At 38.5% G+C, this 18,385-nt stretch overlaps 1 protein-coding gene across 1 annotated transcript in view; it reads right to left on the reverse strand.

Annotated features, from left to right (window-relative positions):
- The window catches only part of SIM2 (SIM bHLH transcription factor 2), a 58,980-nt gene that overhangs the window by 15,080 nt on the left and 25,515 nt on the right, over positions 1-18,385 (reverse strand). The window contains exons 5-7 of the mRNA XM_005229491.2: positions 8,106-8,191; positions 5,731-5,930; positions 1,760-1,866 (exon numbers count right to left, since the gene is read on the reverse strand). Of these exons, the coding sequence (XP_005229548.1) occupies positions 1,760-1,866; positions 5,731-5,930; positions 8,106-8,191 (393 nt within the window). The remainder of the gene's footprint in view (positions 1-1,759; positions 1,867-5,730; positions 5,931-8,105; positions 8,192-18,385) is intronic.

Below are 18,385 nucleotides of genomic sequence, written 5' to 3' on the forward strand. Positions count from 1 at the left end.
AGGGTGCCTTTTTTTTCTTTTTTTTTTTTTTTCTTAATACCCTTATTGGGTGTAAGATGTTTCTCTCCAGATTTCTTCATCAGATGACACTTAATCATTAGATTGCTTTATAGAATGGTACGTCAAACTTGCCAGCCTTTTACTGTTCATGTTCCTAAGACATTTACTGATGGATGGTGGGGGAGTTATAACAGTGCTCCCCAGAGGAAGTTTGCACACTTTACATCTGTTTTAGTAATTCCTATTACTTGGTATTCTAACCATGATTCTGCACTGTTCCCACTGTTGCCCAAGCATTAGCCATTATTTTTTGCTTCTTGGCATTCATTGGCTTTGACGCTTTCATTAATTTCTATGCATATGTCTTGCATTTTTATTCTGTTTTTAAATTTTACGTTACCTTTGTGATTCAGATACAGTATCTAGAGAACTGCTTTTAATTATTCTGTTTGGTTGAGGGGTTTTTTTGTCTCTTTATCTAAAATTCCAGTCATACATAGATCAAATCAGCAGCCAAAGTACAAGTCTTTTACCACACGCACAGAATTATCTATCACTCTGCTCTAAAACAGAGAACTGTTTTTCAGAGATGATTGTGGCTATAACGGCATCATCTCTATACTGGTTGACATAGGTATTTCAAATAGTCTTGTGAAAATAGTGAGTGATATTTTGTACAGGTCAAAAGTCAAATCCAAATGCAGACATTAACACTACAAAGAGGATGCCCCCAACAGGACATTACCATGTATCCTGGTCATTCTAGTTTTTAGTTTGCAATGGCCCAGAATATTCAACAGTGTTTTGGTAAATATGAACTCACTGCAAAGATCACATTCTGCTTTCCAGGTGTAACACTCACTGCCATCAACAGAACTCAGCACTTGGAGTTTCAGCACTGACTTAAGAAATACAGTTACAACCTCCTTTATAGTCCAGATCCTTATGCATAGCACATAGTAAGGTGAAGAACTGACTGCTTTCTCCTTCAGCAAGCCTGAAAGAAGGATTTTACTCTGGCTGCTTTCAGCGTACAGGAGCAATCTGGAAAAAAATTCACTGACATTGATTTTTGGATGTCATCTTTGCGTCATATGGGCTGCAGCACAGTGTGCCAAATCCAGAGTTCAACTATTCCTTCAATTTGCTTCTCAAATTAATGTGCTACTGAATGAACTGCTTCCCAGATCCAGATGTCTGAAGATATGATTAGTGTCTCCTTTGGAAGATGGGGAATTATTAGATGTATAATATTTTTTTCCTGACACTCCATTCTCCAAACCTCATCCACATGCTATTAATGAACATTCATCTAAAGATTTTTTGGGTTTGCATTCACTTCAAACATGGGATGATTATGATTAACATATTTCAGAGGAATTGAGAGCTGTTGCATAACGTTTCTCTTAACAACAGAGGCTAGTAAAGTTCAGATTTTCCCTCTGACTCACTCACTCTTTTGCTTTTCTCCTTTCAGGAGTTCACGGCCCAGAATCAAGTCCCAATTTTCAAAAGAGCCTAGGTGCTTTAAGCAGAAAGATGAAAGTGGCCAGGCATGGTTTTTTTCAGAAGCACAGCATATTGAGTATCTAGCTTATTAGCAGAACTACCGGTTTCCTTAACTGATAGCCAAGCACTTTTGAAAAATCTATCTTGTCAAGATTTTGAAAGCTTTCTCTATTTTCCAGCATAGGACTTGTTGTCTGCAAAACTTCTCACTCTACTTAATAAATTTCATTCTAGCTTTCTTTTTACTTACACAGATGATGAGCATATCGTAAATGGAACACATCACAGCCATGAACATGGTGGTAGAGGGTTTTTTCTATGAGATCTTGGGGCTCATATCCAGTCAATTCAGTCACCCTGGAAAAGGAAGATTCTATAATACGCAGAATCTCTAGGAATATTCAGTTTCATTAACGTAACATTTGTGCCAACAAATCAGGTGCCTCTAAAAACTGCAGAACAAAATGTTAGTTTTGGAAGCAGAAACCTCATCTTTATAAGAAAATAAACCCTCTCAACCCAGCTGAAGCAAGGTGCAGCCATTCCTTGGCCAGCCTTACACGCAGGCAGGAAAAAGAGTTCTGTTACTTATTTCCACTTTGGGCTTTTGCCACTGCCATGCATGATCCTTTGCACAAAGATCCAGTCGAGGAGCCATTCATAAAGCAATAAAACTACTCTTGTGTACTGCTGACACATTTTCATTTGCTTTTGCAAACATACAAGTGTAGCATGTGTATCAGTCCATAGAAGCTGTGATCATGGTCCATAAATAAATTCAGGCTAACACCTGACAGAAGAAGAAGCAGGAGATTGTTGCAGCTAAAAATGGGGAAAGTCAAGGAGCTATGAAGATCACAAGCTAAGAAAAGGAAGGCTGAAGCTAAACTTCAGAAAAACATTCTCACATGATGAGAAGTAGAATAATGGAACAAACTTGAAAAAGCAGCATCTCTGCAGATGTTAAAGAGCCAGACTACACTGGTCAGACCTACACTGGGTCAGACCTGAAGAGTCAAATTTCATGGTTCAAAATGGACTTTTGTTTATTTAGCATAGTTGCTGGAGAACAAAAATCCTTAAAGTACATTGTGCAACCCAGCCATAATGTGGCTTGTTCACTTAGTGTTGCTGGGGGTGTTTTATGCTGTCCTGAGCTTTCTTCACCTAAAAAGGTAGAACACGGGTACCATACAAAGGCATGTGTAGCTTAACAAGCAATACAGTCCATTAGCAGGCAGTCTGTAGAATAAAATTGTTACTGCTGAGGATCTACTTCTGCAGCAGCAGATGCATCTGCCTGTTTTAATTTCAGGACTTTTACTTGGGACTAGCTCTAGTCTAGGCCTGTGGACTGAAAGCTTTCTAACAACTGGAGTGCCTTTGGCATGATTTTGGAGGTTGTCCTCCAGTTTATATTAATCCAGAAGGAACCCAGTTCACATGCCTAAGGCTTCTTCATGACATGAACTGCAGTGCAATGAGTGGGGGTGGTCAGGACATTCACGTCAAGAAGATACTTCTGGTCTGGACTTCAACACTAATGAGGACACACTGTATCAGAGAATAACACAGTCATATCTACAGAAATTAATACAGGGGTCTCAATCAACATGTGTTGGGATGAGGGGGGGAGTGTTGCAGATAATGTAAACTTTGATTACTTTTTTTTTCTTTTGTAACTATTACGTATCTTCTTTACTCATACCCTAACTTGGCAATCATGCGGATCCCACAGAGACTGGGGACTTTACATTCTACTTGAGAGAGTGTCAGGTGGTGGGATTTTCTGAAGGAAATCAGAAAAACAACAATAAAAAAGCCTTCATGGTCTGATTTATTATAAATACCGTACAAATACATCCATATTTCCCCTAGCTATGCCTTCATGTGGGAGAATCTTGCATGCCTTTGCCTCAGTCAGGGACTGCCAGCATGTAGTGAGCGTGTGTCCCTTTCTGCAGGACGATATGTGAACATATGCCTGCATTTCTCCTCTGCAGTGTGCACTGTCCCTCCTGGTTTACAATTCTAGAGGCCCAAATTCTCGCTTAAGCCTATCAGCATGGTGAAATACTGGTGAAAGATCCTGTTCAGGTTTCAGTGCCCTTTCTGACTTCAGTGCAATTAAAACAAGGGTGGCAGTTTCATCCTGCTCACTTAATTGGAAAGTACAGGAACAGATAATCCAAACCCAAGCAAAATGCCCCAAACCTAAGCCACATGTTAATTTTTCTCCAGATGCAGCCTCACTTTGAAGCTGGTCTTCTCATGGGCCAAAATCCCATCATTAGCAGTTACTAGGACACCCAAACTTTTGAAAAGTTTGAATCTGGAAATAAACTTAGCCGCTTGACTTAACCTTGACACCAAACCAACTCCTCAATAAGCCACTGTAGGGAGCTTGGGCTCTGAACTTTGTTCTTTGCTGTGACCAACACACGGAAGGAAACAGAGCTTGCCCCATAATCAGTTCTGCCCTCTAGAGTTCTTTAAAGCCTTTGTAAACCATGTGGCAGTGAATGCACAGGCTGCACCAGGAATGTCAGAACCAACAGATCCCGCCTCCTTTTTCTGGTGACCTTGATAAATGAACTCTTGCATGTTTCACTTTGTATCAAGTACCTAGAAAGGCTTATTTAACTGCTCCTTCCTATGGCTTTCAGACTGGCCTGTCTTCTGTGACTGCTACCTCCAAAGATCTAGCAATACTTTTCCTTGTATGGATACCAGAAGCAAGCCTGAAAACGGTTTTGTCTTATTCCTAATGTGTCCCTACTCTGAGCAAATGTAATTTGGTTTGCTCAGCTGGGAGAGCAAAGGGCTTTGGTAATGCTAATTACCCCTGGTTGTCCTGTATGTGGATGACACCCATCTGCTCATTGGTAAACACAACTCTGCAACAGTACTGGTCCTATCTGTGCTCCTGTCAACACCTCTGGTTATACTGTCTCCTTTGAAGACACTTATGTCTCCAGGCAGTTCCTTTTAGGCATATAATTTCCTTTTTTCCACACGCAAAGACATGTTGCTAAACCCTTGTGCTGCTTTGTAGCTGTAACATTAAGTAAAGGGGGGGGTGGGGGAGGTGGGGGGAAGATAAAAGAGAAAAAAGAAGGATTCCAGAAACAACTAGTTCTTTGTATTTTAGCAGCTGATAGCCCACCGTCTCGTTGACTTAGGTGGAGAAGGAGCATGTTCTTGCATGGTTGACCTGCCATGCAAAACTTCGCCGCTGTCTTGGGTACAAGGCTCTTTCTCGCTGCTACACATGAGTATTGTTTCTGCTTCTTGCAAATCCAGAATGCCAAGGAAATGAGAGTGTATGTGACATATTGCTCCACATGCAGGGATTTCTGAAGAATGATCATCTTGTCAATAGTCAAATCTGTTATATTGTCTGGGAATTGGGCTTTTCCCCTCAAGGTATCTTGCACTGCAGTGTACAAAGTATCATTGTACACTAAAAGATACTATGTTTCAAAAAGAGAGTAATGCATCATTTCACAACTCCTCCAGTTCTGGTTTTGTGCTCTTGTCTGGTATGTGAGCTCTACCAGCTGAGAGCGAAGGCAGCATTTTCTTTCCTCAGCAATACCCATTTTCACACGTTTTAAAAAGCCTGTGTTTTCATGTAGTAGCCAAATTAATTCATCTTCATTCTAACAATCCCATTAGTAGGGTTGATTTCATTGTTGGACTATTACACTAAAGTGCAGAAGACTATGTTTTCTTACTAATCTGTCAAAAGCTTTCTGGATGACCCCAGCAAGTCATTTGATCTCAGGGTTTCAGCTGTGGGGTTGTTTATTATCATTATTATTATGATTGTTGTTGTTGTTGTTATTGTTACTGTTATTATTGATCATGGTACATCCTTATTCCTTTTGCTAGCTTTGTGTGTTAAAATTTATGTCATTAGAGGTAAAAATGTAATTCTGCTCATCTGCCAACTACTCACAAGAAGAAGGCTTTAGCTGACTCTCTGAAACTGTAGGTAACTATAGGTTCAATTGTACAGGCTTTTATATGTTGGCATTCAAGATGAAGTATGGTCTATCCAGCTACCTGAAGGGCTTTGAATACCCACATGGTCTTTGTTGGTCCAAGTCTATTTTGGACTGCTTCATTTTTTCATGGATATCTTCACCTGTTTGGAAACACTGTAGCTTATGATAACACTTTGGAAACATTTATGCTAGAAATTAAATAGCTGCTTACCTGGAATCTAGGAATATCAATTTTAAGTCCAAACTTGCTCTGAACATAAACATATTACTGTGAAGTTTGATCTCAGTGATTGCACTGGGAGGTAAAGATTGACCTACAGCCACCAGTCCAACGATTTGGTAACAGGAATCATACAAAGACATATCTAGCATATACTGCCGTATCTTCAAATAGCCACTGCAATGGATCACCTGGCAGGAGAAGAAAACACACTCAGTATCTGATGGCAATGGAAGAGGCTGCAACTCAGATGACCGCCCAATTCCAATGAGGTTATAAAGCACTATACAATTACAATAATTAAATACTGTGTAGTATGTTAAGGCTTCAAAAGTGCTGTTAATTTATAAATGGAGGTTAAAACACAGTAAATGTCATTTTTTGTGTTTACTGTCAACATGATTAATCCAGTATTAAAGCACATGGTCTTTGGGGACTATCTAGACTGCTTTCTAGTTAATACTTTAAACTCTCTTTGATATAGATTTCTTGTAGATACAGTCAGTATTCCTGTTCATTAATCAAATAATCTGGAAATTGCGTTTTTAAATTACTCTTCTCTCACACACACACAGAGGTATATATGAACATTTATATTTTAATGAGTTCTTATTCTGATGAAAAACAGACACTTTAAAAACCCAGTGGAGATTAATGCATCACATTTATAAAGATTAACTGCTGTATATGCTAATGCACTAAAATTAAGTTCTCCAGCCAAGCTCATATGACATTGTTTTGACATGTGACCAAGCCCAGGGTCCTGAGACAAGATTCCTGAATCCCCATATGCAATTCCTAATCAAAAAAGCAATAACTTCAGTGTTAGACTGTAAAAATCCATAATGTCAGCTAAAGGGGGGGTGGAATGGTAACCTGGAGAATCATTTGTGCTCCTGCTGATTTCCTACTCCAAACAGAAGGCATACTACACATCCATCAGCTTAATTTCTGTATTTGACTTTTAATTGTGTCCAATGGAAAGGAATTAATTTACATTGTATATAGTACTTCTGAACAACCTACTAAACAGTCATCTATAAACAGGCTCCTCCTGTGTAACCTTCCTTCCTGCCTCCTCTCCAACCACCAAGTGGTTAGGATGTTTAGCAAAAGAACAGTAGCAAGCAAAACTTATTTAATTTCTCTCAGCAGAACCTGCTAATTCCTATACTATTTGATTCATGAGTTCTTCCTGTGCTTCAGTTAATCAGGTGATATTTTCAAAATTAACTCCTGACTCCAAGTACAAAGAGAATAAATTTAGGCCAACATCTCTCTAGATTAATACATCCTTAAATGTTTCACTGTGTAAAATTTTAATAGTGACCAAAAGAAGAGTGAAGGTGATCCCTCTGATTAGCAGTCATAAATGGGAGTGGGGGAGAAACCCATACAGAGATACCACCACTAAAAGCTTTACTCTTTTACCTGATTTCACTTGCAGCTTTGGGACAGAATTATTTTTGCTGGGAAGCAGCTGAGCAAATAGGGGTCCATATAATGCAGAATTATCAGTCTAACCAAGTAGATAGTAGTGTAAATAGACAGATATATGTCTGGACCTTGAACACATTCCTTAAAAGAGCTCTGCTTCTCTTGCATGCTTTTCTTTTTGTTTTCGAATTACTCAAAATGAATCTTTACCAGACTGTATGTGAAGTGATAGAATTACACCATGTAGCTCAAAGAGCAGCAAATACACACTGTAAAGTTGAAAATAAGAACTACCTGAATGACAGGTATTATTATAGAATCTCAGTATTTGCTGTGGCTTCTGATTTCATGTAATAAATAGAAAATTAATACAAAAGGTAAGATTTATAAACAAACATGGTGGTTTAGTATAATTCAGCCCTGAGTTGATAGTAATGATTGTTTAGGGTAACATTACAGTCTCATTAATGTTAAGGTAATTCTGGTCAAGCCAAAGAAGTGGCTCGTACAACTGAGTGTCTGCTCAGACAGAGCACGGTAACACCAAGGCAGAAGGCTGTGGGAAGACTTCCAATTTCTTGTGTATGGCTTCCTGCCTCACTTGCCTCCAGTTCCATAGGGGAATAAGACCTAGCTGTGTGCTCTCCTCACACCTCTGTGGCTGTGCTCCAGCCAATTCCCCAGTCTGAAACAAAGATCAGGATGTGGGAATGTGCAACAAAGCAAACTGCAACTCACGGTGAGAGTCTAGACTTGCATTACTAAGGGAATCTGCAATCAGCAGTGGCATTTTTTTGCATCTGTTCTGATTTTTTCCATCACAGTCTTTGCTTTCAGCTACACATATGTAAAAAACTGAAATAAACTTGTCACTTGTGAATACTTGCCTGGGCGAGGGGGATGGGGAGAGAAAAGCTTATATACATTACCTTGTAGCCACTGCATGTCAATCCTGCATTCCTCTTGGCTAGGACACACTTCATTCTCAGGAAGAATGATCTCTCAATTTCATATTCTGAAAACATAAAGTACACTGCTAATTTATTACTGAAGATTTCAAAACTGTCCATAACATCGCCTTTCATGGTTTAACAGATGTGCTTACATCTCAGCCTTAGGGAGCAATAGAATCCAGCCATTCTACTTCCCACTCAATCTCTGCCCTTAGGATTTATTTCACCTTCATGTTAGGATTCTTTGTGAAAGTTGGACAAGTCAACATGACTAGGTCTCCACATTTCTGGTTTTACCACCCTTGTTTCTAAACAGCTAGTTACCAGCCCCTATTGGTAGGGGGAAGGAAACATGCCCTTTGGAGTGTTAGGTAAATTAAGGTACTCTCTAAAATAACAGCAGAAAGGAAAACAAGAAAAATCATTGGTTTTGTAATAATTTGAGCGTACATAGTTAGCTGTGCCCAGACTGATGAACTTCTGGTCTCCATATGCAATATTAATACCTGTTTCACTGATGTCCAAAACCATCTTGGCAGATGTTTTTAAACAAATGTCTTCATGCATAACCTCCAGAAATGTCTTAAAGTTAAATATTGCTCAGGTACACATTTTCTACTAAGAATAAATTACTATTATATTTAATGTTAATTATTCTCAGTAACAGTTCAGACATAGTTCTGACTTTTTTTACTGAAAGCTGCAGTTTGCCAAAACACAACTATATTAGGGAAAGAAATCTCACTTGGTACATCTGTGAATAGGAAAATCAGGGAAACAGAGCGGTTTTCAGGTTTTTTGCAATGTTGTATTACCTTCTAACTCACCATAGGGTTTGATCCAAAGTCCACTGTAATCAGTTGGAGTCTTGCTTTAATTTGATGTAACTGTTGAGCTGTATTCCCAATTTTTGTGCATCCATCACCTAATTAACACCTCTTAGCCACACACCTGCACTGGTTTGAGCCTCAGACCACTACCTGGAAACCAATAAACTCTCTATATTAAGTTCTGAGTTTAAAGGTCTGAAGATATAACCACAGAAAAAGGATTTAGCAAGGAAGGAAAAGAAATGCACTATGTAGTGTATCTCAACTAATATCAGCCTTCCTGAGCATTTTAATTTTCCATTTATTTTTGTAATGCAAATTAGATCCGTATGGGGAAAACAGGCATTTAAATGAACTGGCACATCTACTATAGGGTTTTAAATACAAATGTATACAATTTGGTGGGAGGAAGCCATACAGTACAGACTACTATTGCTGAAGCGTGATCTCACAAGTAAAGAATGGATCTGGGAGATAGGAACATCAGTGCAATTCATGGTTTCGATACAAATTTTCTGTGTGACCTAATACTAGTGCTTGCTCTCTTTCTGCCACAGCCCCATGCACACAAAATAAAGGTAACTTTCTCCCTTCAAGGGGGCAAGGGAGAAAAATAATTAATAAACAGTAATGAGGATACAAAGACCATCTTTAGACATGAAGTGAGTTGCCAGCAATTTTGATGACTTACATTAATTGTCTTTTAATTACTTACATAATGACTTCTATAAAAAGATTATTAGTGCAATTGGAAGCAGTGCCTTAAACTCTTAAACTTCTCAAATGTCCTGCCACAAGATCTTAAAGAGTCTTTTTCAGTAGCAAGCTCCTTCCAGGCACCTTATTCATTAGCCTTCTATTTGCTGCTTCCTTTGTTTTTAAATGTTACTGTAGACTAGTACACTGCTACAGAAACACTTAGCTGTAACTTCACTGTTCCACCAGCAGCAGTTTATGATCCACAGTGTGGTCTTCAGGTGTTGATAAAACTAGAGCAGAACCCAGACTAGAGGATAACATTTTTCCTTTATTATTTTACATTATTAGCTATTTAATTATTTAAGAAGATACCTTGTGTCCCTGATTTCATGAGGATTGTAAGCAAGAGGTCCCCCTGGAACTGGCTACAGACTTTCTAGGAAAGCAAGAGGGTGATTAAAACAATGCAAGTGCAAACATGCTATGTGGTATAGGAGGACAGAGTAAAGAGGAATAGAGCTGCACCCTAGTACTAAGTGGTATGGGGAGGGAAGGGTGATAGAATTGTAATTCAGTAGTAGCCACACGTGACTTGTGAGACTGAAGAGTAATAATCGGTAGCTTTGTCATTTTGTGTAATCAAGTGCAAAATTACATAAAACTGTAATTAGTTTTTTAGCAGTGTGTTGCTGAACCAACAAACAGTAGTCTTTTAAATCAGTTATATCTCATGCCTGCAATCTAAAGAGGGATGAGTTACCCATGAGGTAACTGGGGACTTATCTGGGAGGTTCCATTTTTGAGTCTTGACCTAGCTGATACTAAGATGCCTGAAGTAAGCAAAAGGAGAGATGGTCCATGTGGCCAGACAGAACCTGGGCTGAGTGGTATACTGCCTTTTTACCTGAAGAGGCCAAAGTAGTACATACAGGATGATATGCATTCCTCCTCCTGTGTGTCTTAAGAGTGATTGTTTTTGTGTGGGACCCCAGTGTCATTTTGCAGAGAAAAAAGCAAAATATGTCTAAAGGAGAAAAAGAGCACTTGACCATTCCTGGATGGTCTGGGGCCGTAACAACTACTAATGCAGTTATCTAGTAATGCAGTGTGTCCCATAAGATGGGCAGATGCAGGATGCCACAGCATTTTTAAGCAGCCTGCTGGGATTGTGACATGACTGGTTAAGGCTAATGGCTATGTCAAAGTGCCCAGTGAATAATGTGCAGGTGCTATAATTGTGTCTGGGCATCATTTGCAGGATTGGAGCTGAAGAACACAGAAACTACCAGAGAACCTTGTGAGTGTGTGCAAGAGAGTATAAAACCTATTAGTGAGCTTTGAGAATGACTCACTGGCAAGGAAAAGCAGGACAAGGCCATCCACATTGCTCATGCTTACATGAGTGTTATTAGTGTGTATGTGGTGCCTGTAAAAGCACTGTTCTGCTGTCCCTGTTGATCTGTTGTTGGTGGGCTCTGTGTACATATGTGTGTTTGTGCGTGCCTACTGGGGATAAAACTATCTGCAGACCTGATCAAGAGACTGCAAAATATATAGGAGCAATAAGACCAAAACTGTCACATAAAGAGCCTAGGTGTGCAAGGCTGTGAACAATGTGAATTAGTATTCATATTAACTGATACCTTTGCCAGTGTGACTTCCCAATACCCTTGGAATTAGTACAAGAGGGTAGCAAAGCAGAAAAGAACTAAAGTAAATGTGTAGTTGTAAAGCTGATTAGGAAATGAAAAGCCCTGGTATCCTGCTGGATACTAACACATCCATCAATATAATGCAAAACTTAGAACATCACATCCAGGCTGTACCTAATGCAGTTAAAATGGTCTACTCTAATGAAGAGAATGTAGAAAGGAAATTAAGTACTTAAAGATTTAGCAAGTAAAGAAGGAGATGCTGAATATTAAAATAGGAGAAATCAGATGAGCTGTGAGAAGAGTGATTACTAATGCATGCTGTCCTGCTGCAGAGGTTAATCACAAAATTGTGAGGAGATAGTAAGCATGACAGCTCAGTTATACAGGAAAAAAGCCTGTAGCATAAATATCCAGCACCTTCTGTAAAAGGAAAGTAACTGAAGATGTCCAGGGATATAGCAAAAGTCTCCAGTTGTGAAAGATAGAAGAACAGTAAATGTAAAATAGGCACTCCAGGCTATGCGGTGTATGTAACCAATTATCCTTAGGAGTTAAGTGATTTTATCAGTCAGAATTAAGTTTTGAAAAACTGCAAAAAATATAACTTAAAGCATCTAGACCGGGTAATGTAATTATCAATATCACTAGTGTTCTTTCAAGCAAATGAGTAAGCACAGCACATATAAACAACAGAAAGAATCTTAGGCTATCAAGAAGATAACAGAGAGGAAACCAACCAAGTCCTACCTGTTCTTAAGAAGTTAAAGGTTGAGACAACTGTGGGTTAAGCACATATACATGAAACTTAAGAGACAGAATAATGAGTAGTAAATTGTTATGACTGAAACAGAATATAAGCAACACTGAAGGAAAATAGCCTTTTTAATTATCAGAAAATATTCATACCATCTAATAACGTAGCTTAACCACTATATTTAGTTATTCTCAAATGTTAACTATATAAATGCATCACTGTAAGTGATGTTAATGCCTTTCCTTTGTGTTAAGAAAATGTTAAAAATCTCTTTATAAACTATATCAGTTACAGAGAAAAGATGAAATCATCAGCTAGTGAAGGATGAGAAACAAAATGCTACCGAATAGACCAGAAAGTCTTATAAAGATGTTCCAGCTGAGTTAACACAACAAAAAAAAACAAATAAGAACAATCTTTATTGTTTTTTATCTTCTGTATGTATCAAAGAAAAAAATGGTAATTCACTCAAACCGTATAGATATTAATAACTACGTACTGCTCAGCTTTGAGTTTGGTCTTTCTTTTTTCCTTTTTTCTTTTATGGAAAGGGAGATTAAGAAATAAAACCAGATCCAATGTGAAGATATTTTCATCTCTAAAAAAAGAGACCCCATTTGTCTGCATGAGGATGTACTTCATATTATTATTAGCGATAATAAATAATAGATAAAACACTATTACAGCACTGTAATCTCCGTGTATGTATTCTGTGTGTATTTGGATGGATGTAACTCGATGTATTTACAGAACAGTATTTTTAGAGCTGCAAGAAGCAGAGAAGATTTCATGAAGCGTAACAGTATCTCCCATGGTGAACTACTTTCCAGCTGTGCCTTCACAGCACCTGGAACCGAGACAACTGTATCTTCACACAGTGTGGTATTGGGGATATTTTAGATTGGAGTAAAACAATCTCATATGTAAATTCACATTTGTCACTGCAGGAGGCATTATGTGTTATACATTATATTGCCCCATACACTAGAGCTTCCAGAAGCAAGCTGAAAAGCTGTAAAACTGGAAAGCTGGATTAGAATAGAATAGAATAGAATAGAATAGAATAGAAATTAATAGAATAGAAATTAATAGAAATGAATAGAATAGAAATTAATAGAAATGAATAGAAATGAATAGAATAGAATAGAATAGAATAGAATAGAATAGAATAGAATTAGAATAGAATAGAAATGAATTGAATAGAATAGGATAGGATAGAATAGAAGAGAACAGAACAGAACAGAATAGAATAGAATAAAACAGAACAGAATAGAATTAGAACAGAACAGAACAGAACAAGAATAGAATAGAATTAGAATAGAATAGAATAGAACAGAACAGAACAGAATAGAATAGAATAGAATAGAATAGAATAGAATAGAATAGAATAGAATAGAATAGAATAGAATAGAATAGAATAGAATAGAATAGAATAGAATAGTTCAGTTGGCAGGGACATACAACAACCATCTAGTCCAAGTGCATGACCACTCCAAAGCTGACCAAAAGTTAAAACATGTTATTAAGGGCATTGTGCAAATGCCTCTTAAACAATGACAGGCTTGGGGCATCACCCACCTTTCTAGGGAGTCTGTAAAGAAATGCTTCTTAATGTCCAGTCTAGACCTCCCCTGGTGCAGCTTTGAACAATTCCTATGTGTCCCGTCACTGCATACCAGGGCAAAGAGATTAGCATCTCCCTCCACTTTCCTTCCTCAGGAAGCTGTAGGGAGCAACGAGGTCACCTCTCAGCCTCCTTCTCTCCAAACTAGACAAACCCAGATTCCTTAGGCATGCCTTGCAGCCCTTTCACCAGCTTTGTTGCCCTCATTTGGATGCATTTAAGGCCCTTCACATCCTTCTTAAATTGCAGGGCTCAGAACTGCACAGCCCTCTAGGTGAAGCCACACCAATGCTAAATTTGCTAAATTCAGTGGGATAATCACCTCTTGTGGCTGGTTGGCTATACTGTGTTTGATGCACCCCAGAATGTGGTTTGCCCTCTTGGCTGCCAGGGCCATACTCAGCTTAGCATTAACCAGCACCCCCAGATCCCTTTCTGCAGGACTGGTCTCCAGCCATTCCTCTCCCAACCACCTGAGTTTCCAAAAAAGTGAGCAGTCACCTCATGGAGATGGCAAATTTTGCTGCAATTCATGCAAAACATCACTACTGTTGTATCTCCTACTCAGCACCATTTCTTTCAAATACCGACTATTCCAGAAGGTTCACCATATATGATGAAATTTGTGTGTTTATTTGCACATTTTCTAGCATTTGCCCTAGCCATCTATAATTCTGACAAACAGTTCTGTATTTCATAAGAAAGGTTTTAACGCATTTTCCTTTACAGGCGTACTGCAGCTTTTCCCATATTCCCCTTTACTTTCTATGTCAGCATCTATTTTCCCTCTTTACCTGAATGTGACTTATTTCCCTCCCCCAAACAATTTTAAAATAACTTGGAAATTGATCCTTCTTTTCATAAGTCAGTTGAAGAATTTTCAAAGTTTGCAGATTCTTCTGTTCAAACTTTTTGCACGAGATGAGTCAAGAAAATGTCTCATAACTGTTATCGTTAAAAATAAACCTCCACCCCCACTTCTAAATTGCTAAGTATCTTGAAAGGCTCTGATGAGAGCTTCCTGAAAAGCAGACCAGCCATCTTCGTACAGCTTTTAACATTTCTCAGAACGTATTGATGTGTTTATCTGCTACAGGAATTAGAGATGAAAAGCAAAGCTTTAGGGTTCTTTCTAAATGTTTACCCTCCCATTTTTGGCACAGTGCTTTTCTTTAGTTATGCGGAACACAATCACAGGTCTATTTTTCTAGCAGACAAACACTTCCAGTATTTGTTATAACTTGGATTTACTTATGATAGCAAATCCCTGATTTTGTTTGCCTTGTATCGATGTTTAACATTTGAAAGTGATTGTCCTCTCCCCACTGCTCCACAAACTTTTATTGAAATGTTTTTAAGAATGATCTGTGAGTCACTCGGGTTTTATCCTGGAATTCCAATTTTCCATTTTTCCCCAACTGGGTGACTGGTAATAGTTGGAATTTAAAACTAATGTAAGTAAAATACTAGTTTTGATCAACATGATCATACACTTTGAGCAGATTTCTTTGTCTTTCTTTCTGCTCTTCTTTGGAAGGGTGTAACTAGTTACTGAGATCCTGACTTTTCCAGTGTGTCTACTAGCAGATATTTTAATAAAATTGAGGTATCATTTATAATGAGGGGGAGGTACTGCAAGTCAGAGTCCATATCCATGTCCAAGACATCTATTTCAAATGCATCGCTGTTTATTTTTTAGCCAAACTCCATGTTTCCCTTATCAGACTCAGAAGTTTTTCTATTCTACTAATATATTACTATATTGCCTGCTCATTATGGAGAGGCTCCCTCCCTGAAGCACTGCTACCATATAGTTGAGTAGATTCAGTAAATGTTATAAATGAGGCAGAGAGTAAATAGCTTCATTCAGATCCCAGCCCAAAGTTATCCATATGTTAACATCCTCACAAAGCTGAAACACAGCAACCTGTGACTGAGAACACAGAAAAACAGTGCTGTCTATGGACATACAGAAGATATATTTCTTTCTCACAGCACCAAGTACCATTTCTATAAAGAATGCCTTCTCCATTAGTCCCTTTTATTTTCTTAGCTTCCTATATCACGCATTATGGTTTGACTACAAGTACTAGTCAAGAATAAAATAGCCTGTTTATATTTTACAGATTTTTATTTTCTTATTCTCATAAACAGAATAAGTATCACAGTAAAGAAAATGAGTCTTGCTAATTTGGACAAAGAATTTGTGCATTTGTTCACTCTTATTGCACATGACTGCCAAACAGGATTCTCCAAGCATTTCTGTGAAATTATGGTTAGTTTTATGGAACCCAGAATTGCCATCCCTGGGGGTGCAACTATGAAATCCATCTTTTCTTTCCACTCCATCTTTCATCTCTTTTGAAAGCAAACAGCCACAGAATTCTGTAGTTTGCATGCTGCTTGCACAGTGGACTGAGAAAAAAAATCATCATAGTTTTTTCCACAACTTCACCTCTCATGCCTTTATTTTCTCTAAGGCAAAAGCTACTATTTTATATGTCTTTTGCAAAGCTCCCAAGTTTTGACATTAGCAAAATATGGCATTGTTTTATTGCAGAACCACTTTGTAAATTAATATACATCACCATGCAAACTGCACTCTGCTGCGCCATGCACTGTTTTAAGAATGTATGCCTCATCTGTCACTATGAAAAATACGAAGCAGCATTAAAACTGGGAGCTCTTGACACAACTAATGATTCATGTTCGCTCTGCATGGCAGCTTGGGTGCAATGTCAAATCTCAGCTATAGTGTAGAAGATGAAAAGAGTTCTCTAAGGGCACGATTAGACAAAGCACTGAGCTCACGGTCACCTGCTTCTACCTTTCCTCCCATCTAACTTGTGTGGAGACACGTGCCTGCCTCAAGCTAGTGCAGTCCTCTGGAGACAAGGCATGCATGTGTGATAAGCTGTGCTCCATGTCCCTGCTGGACTGTTTTACAGGGTGGAAACACAGATACCGCAAGTTCATGTCTGGATAACACTTTACTGCCCAACCCCCAAAACACTCTGGGTTATTTTTGCTCGTTCAGTTGGTTATTGCCTTCTTAGCTCCTCTATAGTATGAAGTCACACATGTTCTACTCTTATTTTTGTGTAATCTGCAAAGCATCTGGGTCCCACACAGCACGTTGCTGACTAAAAGAGCATGCAAGTATCTTGGCTAGTCTCCTGTGAGCATAAGGCTATAGCTTTTGTGAGGCACGGGAGAAAGAATGTCACAAATTCTACCCCTTAACTCTGAATGAGGTCAACACCAACTTCCAGAACAAAAAAAGAGGCAAAAGCGTTGTAGGTGCACACAAAAGAGAGCTTGCATAGTAGCACACACAGTTTTAAGGTAGTCCTTGAAGCGGGGAATCCAGGACAGGGCCAGCATGAGAATGGGCTTGTGAATGCCTTTGATGGACTTTGCTCATGACAAATTCAGAAGCAGGCCTGGAGATGAGTTAGTGGAAAATGAGGAGTCAGACCTGTAAGCCTGGTGCTTACTAACCATCTTTATTATTGCTAGGCTAAAAAGAACAGTGCAAAAGTGAGGTTGTGATCAAAACTATTCTGCAAGACAAAACACTGCATGCAAAGGGATGTATGAAAACAACATTTCCCCCTTCTTCCTTGGTCAAACTGATTTCAAGTAGAGAGAAAAAACAAACCAGACATGCTTTCCCTTCTCCCTATTACACTGCAGCATTGTATATACACATGCAAGTTACAGGCTTAAGTGTTTGAGAATACTCATCTTTTTAGCAAATGAGTGGCACTGGTTGAATGATAAAATATAAATACCTTACATGGCAAAATTGCAAATTAGAGAGCGAGCAAGAGAGAGCAAGTCCCTACACACATACTAAGCTAGAACTGAAGTTTGTGGGCTGACTTGTTTTGTCCTGGTAATGTTCTTGCTATGGTAGGAGAGCAATCAGTTGCTGTCCTCTGTCCTAGAGTTTCAAGCTTGCATGTGCTGCCCAAATTTCGTCCCTATTTGGTCAGTTTGTTCTGTGTCCTGACTGTATGCAGAATCCTGTCAGTGCTGCAGAGGGTAAATTGTCTCTACTACCATTCCTGTCACCCAAACTTAGATGTTTTCCAGCATTTGCCCAATTTTTCTTTTGCTCCTGTAAATGATGCTTCTAAACTTTTCTTACAGGAGAAACTCAACAGGGCACTAGGCAGAAAGGAAACAAATATCTTGTGCAGTCTGAAGCACTCTACTATCTTTGATATATAGTATGGCTAATTACCAACAAAAAAAGATTTTTTTAATGGGGTGACAACAGTCTTCCCTCTTTTCCACTTTTGTACATCCATAATAATAGTATTTTCTTGGTTTCTCAAGTTTAAATTAACACTAACAAACAGTGGTAACAGGATCATCCTGTTAAACCTTTATCTTTCAATAACAGTTCTCCTATAAAATATTTTTAGATCCTATAAAATATTTTAGATTAATTAAAACAAAAATTTATATCAACATTTCTTTTGCATATGTGCTACTAGAAAAATGTCTTTAAAACTTAGTGTAAAAAAGACTTTCCCAGATGTCCAATTTTCTATTCCCTTCTTTTAATACTGAATGAAATGTACGTAGGGAAGATGTTCTTCCCTGATAGGAACAGGCATTTGCTTCTTCGCTGACTGATACAGTGCTCTTTAAAGCATCAACCAGAATGGAGAAAGTCTGACACA

The sequence above is a fragment of the Falco peregrinus genome, chromosome 4, assembly GCF_023634155.1.
Source record: "Falco peregrinus isolate bFalPer1 chromosome 4, bFalPer1.pri, whole genome shotgun sequence".
Taxonomy (NCBI): domain Eukaryota; kingdom Metazoa; phylum Chordata; class Aves; order Falconiformes; family Falconidae; genus Falco; species Falco peregrinus.